The sequence below is a fragment of the Mauremys mutica genome, chromosome 4 (genome assembly GCF_020497125.1).
Source record: "Mauremys mutica isolate MM-2020 ecotype Southern chromosome 4, ASM2049712v1, whole genome shotgun sequence".
NCBI classification, from domain to species: domain Eukaryota; kingdom Metazoa; phylum Chordata; order Testudines; family Geoemydidae; genus Mauremys; species Mauremys mutica.
In genome coordinates, this window is record NC_059075.1 from 61,668,476 (window position 1) to 61,679,217 (window position 10,742).

The following is a 10,742-nucleotide window of genomic DNA, read 5'->3' on the forward strand; positions in this document are numbered from 1 at the left end:
GAGATAGGTACAGGGTGTTACGAAGTTTGGGGGAGACAAGGCCCTGCACCCCTGGCTTCCTGCAATTCACCATGACTCTCAGCCAGCCAGTAAAACAGAAGGTTGGTTTAGACGACAGGAACACAGTCCAAGACAGGTCTTGCAGGTACAGACAACAGGATCCCCTCAGGTCCATCTTGGGGAGCCAGGGAGGCCAGAGCTCAGTCTGGGCTCCCCTCCATTTTCCCAGCCAGCTCCAAACTGAAAACTTTCCCACCCCTCCTCTCGGCTTTTGTCTCTTTCCTGGGCCAGGAGGTCACCTGATCTCTTTGTTCTCCAACACTTTCAGTTGGCACCTTTTGCAGAGGAGGGGTCCAGGCCATCAGTTGCCGGGAGACAGAGTGTCAGCCATTCTCTGTGCATACAGCATCACACTGGCCCCCTAGAGCTCTGCAACAGTCACACACCCCTAGACACTCGAGAAATACATAGGGGAAACTGAGGCACCCACACAGCACTCAGAGAAAACATTAAGAACATTCCCACTTTGTCACACAGGTGTAGCAGCAAAGTCTCTCTTAATTATCCCTTTTTTCTCTGCTTCCCTAGGCTGCTTTTTCCCTTTCTCCTAGCGTTCTAGGATGAATGAGGTATCCAAGCTCACGCAATGCTGGGCTTCTCCACACTGCCCACACAGCCCTGACCTGCAGGGACTGAGCACTGTTTCTCAAAAACAAACTGGGTGATGGGTGCTTCTTGATGCAGGCGCCTGTCAAGCAAACTCTGCAGTCAGCTGCTAGTGGGAACTTTCAGGGCTTATGTCTACTCTTGGGCACTTCTGATGGGTTTTGGCTCTTCCTCACTAGCCCTTTAGCCATCCAGTAATGACGCCAGGTTAATTGTCTCAGTCTTCAGTTCTTCTCTGTGATGGAATCAGCACTCTCTACGTGTCCTCTCTGCAGACATTCCAATGCCTCCTAGACACTGCAGATGACTCACAGAGGCAGATTACCCTGGGCCCAGGGTAGTGACTGGGAGAGGGAGCAAGGAGCCTTTCCCTTTCTTGCACAGGAAATGCTCAATGATAGCGTGTATCCTGGAGCAGGTTCTTCCAGATCTGGCTGGCTGAGGAGGTATGATGCACCGCCCTAAGGGCAGTACCGTAATGGCACAATCTGGGCCACAATATTTAGCACTTAAATCATGCATGAAATATTTGCAAAGCTCCACAGGCATTACTTTTATCTTCACAACGCCCCTATGAGACAGTTAGCTGGGTGCTATTATTCTATTTTACAGATAGGGAAACTGAGGCAGAAGTTTGTGTTGTGCAGACTACACAGCAAGTCAATATTTGGAACACAGGCCGCCCAACTACCAGCAACCTCAAGCCCTAACCTCTTGGGGGGGTGTGTGTGTTACAGAACTACAACTTTGTCATATGGAGCACAGTTACATCACATGACATCCCAGTTCTGTTTTCAAATCAGGGAGCAGTCCTGGTATTGTATGTCCCCAGAGCTGTAAAACTCATAGGTTCCCATTTTGAAAGGTGAGCTTGCGTGTGTGAGTGGGAGAACTAGTGATGCCATCTAGTGGTGGTTGAGAGACAATCACCCAATAACTTGAAAACCAATGAGAGTGAAATCATAGAGGCCCTTGGGTTAAGTGGCCCCCAAATGAGATTTGATTCACTACATATGTTCCTTCCTGTTGAACTGTGTACCTACTCTTGTGGTTAATCCATCCCACAGCATCTTCTTTCCCTACACCATGCCCATATCCCTGAAATAAGTCAAGATTTATTCAGCCCTTTATTAACTCTCACTGCAGTATTGGACTTGTCTCTAATGCCAGAGGCAAGAAAGATAAGTGGAGCCTTTTGGCTGTCTTAGAGCACAAGGCACTTGATCTGTGTGCCTGCAAGCCTCAGAAGCAAGAATCTTCTCTCCAAGTGACAGTCTGAACAATGTGATCAATTGCAGGGCTGATGGCTCCATTAGTGTAAACGCCAGTGGAGTCTATCATACTGTGTCTCCTTGTGAAAGGATGGTCTTCTGGCTAAAGTATAGGGCTAGGAATCGGGAGTGCTGCGTTGTATTTCTCATTCTGTCACTGACTCACTTTGCAATATTGAAAGTCACTTAACCTCTCAGTTTCTGCAGTTATTACATGAGGATGATCACACTTCCCTTCTTTCCCAGGTGCTGTGAGATTTTAATTCATTAATATTTGTAAAGCGATTTAGATCCTTGCCTGGAAGGCATTAATCATAATAAAATAGTGATATATTGTTTTAGGGCTAGATTGTGGCATGTAGCCAAAACACTGTAGCAGAAGCAATGCAGAACTGCACCTCCCCCTGTGGGAGTGCAGAGAGGCCATGCAGGAAGAGTGTACAAGCAGCACCATCCCATAGGGTGACAAAGTCTGCTCCCCCTGGCATGTGTGGTCAGCCATGGCATTGGCTCGGGAGGTGGAAGGTACAAAGAGTGGCACAGCAGCTGGGGAGGTGTGCAGTGTATGGAGGGCACTTGAATGGGGCCTCAAGGCTTTGTGTGCTGTAGATTCACACCCTGGCTTGTCGTGCAGTAACCCCCATGTAGAGAAGCCCTTACACTGGAGGTATGGTAAGGGACTGATGGAGTGACTGACAGAGGCATGGCTTCAAGGAAGACAGATGTGGCTTGAGCATGGCCACGCCAGCTGCTCTTTGGAGTAAGGCACAAGCCAGATGATCTAGAATGGAAGGGATGGTATAGCTCAGAGTTGGAGGTGTGTTTAATGGGAGCATAAAGGCAGCAAGCACGCTTGGTATTTCCCAACTAGCCACTGTAGGGTAACAAAATCATGAAGGCACTTCTGAAAGATAAGAGAGCAAGTGCCTTGTGCAACCACAAATTAAAATAAAAAAGTGTTACCTGGCTAGAACATAGTAGCCATGCAAAGCTTTGTTAGAGTATTAAAATCATGTGGGATGTGTTTTCAGAACAAGTGTCCTCCCATTGGTATTTTGCTGGTGTCACGGGAGTACAGACATGCACAGCTAGCATGCCTTTTAGACAGCAGATTGAAATTCCAAACTCCTCCGTACACATTGGTGTGCCACTGTACAGCACTTCAGATTGCTCCTCAATTCCACTGCCTACCTACTGCACTTCAGTTACATAATATGCACATGTCTGATCAGCCTTACATTCAAATCTGGCCCACAGTCTTGAGTAAAAGTAGTTTATTCTTCTGTAAAATAGTCTGTGAAGTGGGAGAGTGTTATGACTAGTTTTGCCATGCAGTCGGTTAACTTTCTTGTATAATAATCCTAGAAGTTTAACAGTACATGTCATATTCTGCTCTGGTATAAATGGTGTTTCACTTGCTTAGACCAGAACTGAATTTTACCCAATTTTGGTGCAGTCACTTTATCTTGTAGGAGGAAGACAAATGTCTCTATGTGCTTGATTTACTCCTATAATAAAAATGCTGCATTTCATTTCATTAATATGGTGAGGAGGGATGTTGCTTTATAACATTGCATCCTTCTTACAAATGTAAGCTACCGGCTGCTGTTACTGGTCTGTATCATGCATGGATGGTCTCTAAATAAGTATTCATTTCATATGTAGATATGGTGACATCCAGAAGGTCATCCAGAGTGCACATTGACAAATGTGCCCAGATTCACACACCCATCTCATATACATACAACTTCACAGACACGTGTGTCTGAATCCCATTGCTCTGTGTAGTTGCATTACAAATACACAGATACTCTAAACTTTCTTCTAAATGCAATTAAATACATGCTCCCAAACACATTTCCCCTTGCAAATGTACTCACATACTTTGTACGTTGGTATGCATGTTTGTACAAACAAAGCCACACTGTTGCAAATACCAAGTTTTTATGATCAGCAAATAACTTTCTTTTCTGTGACTTAGGACATGCTAATATGAAAAGATATTTTATTGTGGACTAAGAGTCCCACCCACAGCCCTGTGGTTTCCCCACTGAAAGAGAGATGGATTAACACAAACTGGGTTTGAGAGACCACAGAATATCCCCTCCCACACACAGTCATGGGGGTATACCTGTCAGTCTAGAAGAGAATGCAGCCAAAGAGCACCCTGTGGTTGACCCACTACACTTAGTAAGTTGCAGTCCCTTGTGAGGTGAGAGGGAAACCCTCCCACAGGCTAACAATATCCGAGAGGTCTTTTGAAAGTGCAGTCAACAGGAAACCAAGTGTTATTCAAAGGTATTCTGTCTTTGTCTCTCTCTCTCTCTTCTTCTTCTTCAGCTCTTGCTTGATTTATCATCTCTTCCTACCCAGCCACCCACTTCTATTGATTAATGACAGATAGACTGAGCTGTTGATTCAGGAAGGTTTACTGATTGGCTGAATGATATATGATATAAACACTTCTTTCTCTCTCTCCGTGTTTGTGTGCAGAGGGCTGATGGGACTTGTAACACAAACTTCAAAACAACTAAGACACGGGAGCAAGTTTTCCAGGTTTTTATGGAATTCATTGAGGGCAACACAACTATTCTGGTGAGTCTTGAGTGGTACTAGTCTCTGGTTCATTCAGACCACTTTGTGACATGTGACCAGAAACTTCCAGAAGAAAATCTAGAGGGTGGGAGTGGTGAAGGAGTGGGTTATGGATGGGGGTTGGCAGATCATCATCCATCGGTGATTGTGATTTGGTTGTGGCTGTGTGTTTTCACTGCAGACACCTTGAGTTAGCAAAAAGTGAGACAAGCTAATAAGTGGTTTGCCCTTTGCCTCAGAGTGCAGTGGCTACCTCGTGATGTGTCATGACTCTGGCATTGGTGTCTGAACACACGGCATGTTAACAAGAAAACATGTGAATCACAGGTTTAATCTAGTGAAGATAAAGCCAGGAAGTGAGAGCAGGAGGGAGATTGGTGCGTTGTGTTGCCATGTGTGAAACTTTACTTGAAAAGCAACTTCTGTACTCCCACACCCTGGTCATTGAATGGATAATATTAACTCCTTCCCTGCTGGCCTGTGCTGTGGCCTCCATGGGTAGGATATAACATGTCTCATGACCTCAAGGGTTGCTGTGTCATTCCACTGTCACATACAGAGGCCACCTCAGTGGAACGTCAGCACTTCAAAGACAATGTACCAGGTAACACAGGGTAGCATTTGAGGAGCATTTCCCCCCCCACCTTATCAAAAGTGCCGGACAGTGGGAAAACAGTTTGACAGGCCCCAAATTTGGCCCACATTCTCCCTCTCCTAACAAAATAGACTTTTCTCACTGTGGGGGGAGAGAGGGATTGTCAGAATATATCTGTTCCTCAGTCTGAAATGAGGGATGCTGAAGCCTTAAGATCCTGGTTCTGCAGCCAGGCGACATACTGCTGCTTCCAGAGCCAGGAGGCTGAGTTTGTTGGGATGTAAGCCTTTGCCTCATGCGACACTACTGTGCTCGTTTGAGAACACGCAGGTTAATGAAATATAGTTTTTAGAACAGGTTTCGGACTATCTGAGCCTAAAGGGTGTGTCCTAGAATGAAGAGTATCTCCCCATTGTAAGTCAAGGACCCCCCTTTCCTGCCTACAGACTGGCTCAGGCATTGCAAAGCCTTTGTAGGAGCATGTGTTAAGCGACAAGCTTGTGGCAAATCTATCCTTGGTGTAACACCACTGATCTCAGTGAAGTTGCACCAGAGATTGATTTTGCTCCCTCTTATTATTTGTTTTCTCTCCCCAAAGTGACCTTAAAATGTGCATGGATTTTTCTCCCCCCCCCCCCGTTTCAGAAAAAATACCTCAAGCGTCTGCATGATATCCACCTCATCCTCGAGTCCTCAGACTTCTTTAAACGACATGAGGTGAGCTATGGGTGAGCACATAGGGGCGGGGGGCAGTGCTACCTGTGTGGGGACTCCTTGCTGCCTCAGCTTGCCATTCAGATAAGCTTTTAGACTCGCCTGTTTAGTGAGAGAGGGGCTCGAGGAGAGTACCGCAGAGCAGAGAATAATACGTGTTAATATCACATGAGCCACCAAGTCTCCTTCCCAAGAGTAGAGAATACTGTTCCAGCTGAGAGGTGACAAGTCCTCCAACCCCAGCTTTCCCCAGCAGGAGTTCCCTGTAAGGAATGGTTAGCCAGTGCTGGCTTCGCACTGCTACTCTACTCCTGGTTGATTCCCAAAGGAGTCGGGCTAGGGGTGCTGGTGCTGTGAGGTCTCTCATTTGGTCAGTGGCAGAACCTGATTCTGATTTCAGACTAACAACTTCAGTGGAGTTCCTCCTGATTTACACCAGTGTAAATAAGTTCCCTAGTTTCCCCAGCAGGCACAGTTGGAGAGAAGGTAACGTCACTGGCAATTGCACAGCATTATTGGTGTATTTACTACACTTCAAGCTATGAGATTTGTGGGTATGCAGGCTGGAGCCAGATTTAGGAACTTCACTGCATGATGCCAGGTGCGAGGCTGTGACCGGCATAATGGACCTTAGCAGACTGTGTTTGTTTTGAAGCTTTGAGATTTGGCCCTTTATTTTACACTGTTGGTAGTAATTCCCCCTTAGCCGCTGGCAGGATTTTTGTTAATCAGTAATTGGTTTGGGCCATGATCTCCCTCCAGGCATCTTGTCCCCTCCCAGATAACCTAGATACATTGTCAGTGAGCTAAAGATTCACCCCTGTTCCCTCTCTGCCGGAGTCCTGTCCCTCGATGCCCCTCTGTCAGTACAGTGCAGTCTGGTTACAATGAGCAGCTGGCACACTGTTTGTCATTGTATATGCTTTGCAGCTCAGCAGCCATCATTTGTCTGTACAGGTATAGCTGATAGGGCCTTGCTCGTGGGAGGGTCAGGGAGACGTTAATAACACCTGTGCATATCATCATGTCTCTACCCTGCAGGTCATTGGAAGTTCACTACTCTTTGTGCATGACGACAGCGGACATGCCAATGTATGGCTGATTGATTTTGGAAAGACCACGCTTCTCCCTGATGGGCAGACCTTGGACCACAGGATCCCCTGGCAGGAAGGCAACCGGGAGGATGGGTACCTGCTGGGATTGGACAATTTGATTAGTATCTTAGACAGCATCACTGAAAGATGAGAAGAGACTCGCACAAACTCATGGGGCTGCTTTGTAACCTTCCACTCTACTGGGATCTCTCCATTAGAGGGAAACTCCTTTAACTCTCTCCAAACTCCTGGGGTTATTGCAGTGCAAATAGAACTGCTTTCAGAGCCAGACTGTTCATGATCAAAGTGACTGCATTGGCCCTCCATGAACCAGAGTGACTCAGGATTGGTCTTTAGTGAATCAGATTAACCTCGGATTGGTCTCAGTGAATCAGGGTCTCCAAACTCAGGAACCAAACCAGCATGAATCCAAGAGGTTTGTACAGTAAATCAGAGTGACTCTGATTTCAGGTGAACCAAAGTGACTCTAGATTACCCTTTAGTGAACCAGAGTAAATGGCAGTTTGTGTGAGGGCATGGGGAGGGTTGAGCAGAATTCTCCACTGGATGGCATTGCTTTGAAAACAGGAGTGTTTGCTCCCTAACCCCAAGTCCCTAGGCTGCCATGTATGTTATAGATTAGGCAAGGCCAGCCCCAGCTGTTGTATTACATTGCAGGAGTGTGCAAGATGAGAACTTGCCCAGGAACAAGGCCCAGAAAACATGGGGAGAAGGGTGATTATAGTTCATGGCAGTAGTCAGTTTAGTGTCTGCAAGGGACAGCTGCTGTTCACATTTTCTCTGACTCCCTGCCCTGGCCTATCCTCTTTTCTATCTAAGAACATTTTAAACTATATTTTCAGGTAGTTCCTAATGAGGTCACAGATAGCCCGTTAAGTAAATAGCACCAGTTGTCTCTAGCACCATGTGACTTTCAAACTGTGTATGGAATTGGAGAGGCGGGTGAAGTGGTAATGCTGGCTCTTGCAGCTGGACAGCATTTGTGAAGGTCAGTGGCATCTCTCTTTAGCGGGTGGGTTGGGGGACAAAGTTTATTTTTCAAGGGCTTAGTTATTTTAGAGAGAAAACCAAATCCATATAAATACTAGCAAGCCAGTTATCAACATGCCATTTTACACCAAGGCTTAGACGTTCCATCTTTTTGCTTGTGGGTCAGATTTCCTAGTGGTGCCATGTTCTTTCTTTTGCCACACCAAAAGTGTCAGGGCATAGGCTGAGTGGATCAGAAAGGAATTGCATCCCCATAGACAGCATTACACTTTTGGCTATATCTATTATGGGCATTCTTCCTTGGAAGCATGAGGTATTCACCACTTTTGAAAGCGAGGTATTACATTAGCTAGACTAGAGGTCTGATTGCTGTGCCATATCCCCTGATTGAGGCTCCTAGGTGCTACCACAATACAAATTAACATTTCTCTGCTCATCCCATATCCAGATATCTGACGATGTAGTTTCCAAGTTGGAGCCATCAGCCATGTAACAAGACCATACAGTCTTTAAAATCACTTGCTTTTAGAAGTTAAAAGGTATTTAAGCAACCTCAGTAGTTCAAAAATCACTCTCTTGCCAATACAACCGCATTCAAAAGAAACTTCAGAAACTTTGGAATAACTGAAAGTAGTTCATTGCTTCTGTTGGGAATCACTACACCAATGATCACTGCAAAATGAGATAAATGAGACTGTACAATTCTTGTTTGGAGCTAAATTTACGTGTAATGGTTGTATTAGGGGTTGAGGAGCCTAGGATAACTTCTAAAGGAAGCCACTTTGGTTCATGTACTCTAGTTGGAGCCCAGTCAATCTTAATAACCTCAGTTATTTTTCATCTACATTAAAGAAAGCATTGATGTTCATAGTGCTGACCATGCCAATAGTGACCTAGAAGATCAGTTATACAAGGTACTGCTACAAGGTACTACTGGGGAAGCAATTGAAATAGAGCAGTGTGAATATTTTACACCAGAACCGAAATTGCTCAAAATCTGAAATTTGTTTTCATATTTCATTGAAAATTCAAAACTTTCTCTGTTTGTGAATCGTTTGGGGTTTATATTCAGTGAAAATGGTCCTGTTTTTGAGCTGAAAAAGGTACAAGTTTGCTTGAAATAGGACATGACTTACAGAAAATGTAGGCACCTTTTCAAGCGAATGCAGTGTTTGGTAGAAAGCATGCATGGTTTTATTCCAAATGCCCCAAAGTTGTGAAATATTCTAAAACAGCAAAATGACCTGCAGTGAAATTTGCCAAAAATATGGTGAAAATGTTTTCCTACTTTCCCATAGCCCTAATAAAAACAACCCTGCTTGCAGTGATTCAAGAGAATGGGTAATAGACTAGGAAACACAAATTGTTCTTTACAGCTTGAATCTGAGTTCTTACAGGGGATAATTAGATGAGAAACTCTCTGGCCTTCAGTATGTGATTGTTACTTCAGGCAGTCCTGTCAGGGACAAAAAATAATAAAATCACAGAAGTTAGAGATGGTCATGCAGCAATTCTCCCTGCAAGTGCAAAATTAGTACTTAACGTTCATTTAACAACTTTGTCCTGTCTTGTTTTAACTGGCAGTCAGGCTTAAATTTCTTTTTTTTGTGTGTGACTACATATGCCAGCATTCTGCACCCATGCAACCTCATGCTCTAGGGAAAAAATGGTGATGAATTTCCTTTGAGCAGAATTTAGAAACCAAGATCTATCTAGGACTCATGTCAAGTCCGTTTTTAGTTCTACAGTTCCAAATGGAAGTTGGAGGCAACATGGAAGCAATGGCTCTAAAACCAGCAGTGCTCTCATTTGAAAAGGTATTTTGCAGTAGACAATCTCAGGGGAAAGTGCTGTCATGAAAAGGGATCCATTCCTGTGCACTTGTTGGAGAGGACAGCAGAAAGAGAAGCTTTATTACAAGAGACATTGAGCTGTGAAACTTGGTCCATTTCAAAATGATAGTTGTAGCAAAGTTGTTTTGAAGTGGCTTTTTGGCCTATACCAGAACTAGTTTGAAGGAAGCTACAGTCCATCTCCTATTTGCTGGTAGTCAGCCGTGGAGTCAGTTATATGAAAGAAGAAAGGGGAGAGAGTTTTATACAGCAGTTAGAACATGGAACTGGGAGCCAGGACTCCTAGACTATTTCCTGTCTCTGCCATTGACTTGCTCTGTGCTCATGGGCAAATTTCCTATGCCTCAGTTTTCCCATCTGTAAAATGGGAACAATAATACTTACCTACCTCACAGGGATGTTGTGAGGCTTCATTAATTATTGTTCATAGGGTGCTTTGAGATCCTGGGAGGAAAGATGCAGTATAGAGAAATGCAAAGAAATAGTTCAACTGAATTAAAAACAACTGATTTTTGTCCATCCTTGAAGGATGCAAGTTCAGATGAAACTCAGCCCAAGAAGTACAAATTGAAATCTCTTTTATAATGTTATACAGAGGGAAGTAGTCACTTTGGGTCTGATCCAATTCCCGCTGAAGTAAATGGAAAGACTTCACTGGGAGTTGGACCAAACCTGTAAACAATTCAGAGGGCCCTTGCTTATTTTTTGTATTATTATTACTACTGTTTGTTATTATCAAGATACTGAGAGCTAATGGCCTGTATCCTCTACAGTGCATCCTGTTCTGAACACTACAATGCAATTATGACCAAGGTCATTTTTGACATTCTGACTGTATCGTTTGAGTACTTGTTATTCCAAGGTGTGTATGTTACCAAATAAATGAGTTTGGGGGGGAAAAAAAGCCATCCAACATGGTTTGATACTTGAAGTGTGATTTCTT

General features: G+C 44.4%; 1 protein-coding gene across 1 annotated transcript in view; it reads left to right on the forward strand.

Annotated features, from left to right (window-relative positions):
- The window catches only part of ITPKA (inositol-trisphosphate 3-kinase A), a 58,914-nt gene extending 48,219 nt beyond the window's left edge, over positions 1-10,695 (forward strand). Inside the window, exons 5-7 of the mRNA XM_045012173.1 lie at positions 4,431-4,532; positions 5,773-5,844; positions 6,883-10,695. Of these exons, the coding sequence (XP_044868108.1) occupies positions 4,431-4,532; positions 5,773-5,844; positions 6,883-7,086 (378 nt within the window). The 3' untranslated portion in view covers positions 7,087-10,695. The remainder of the gene's footprint in view (positions 1-4,430; positions 4,533-5,772; positions 5,845-6,882) is intronic.
- The last annotated feature ends 47 nt before the right edge of the window (positions 10,696-10,742 follow it).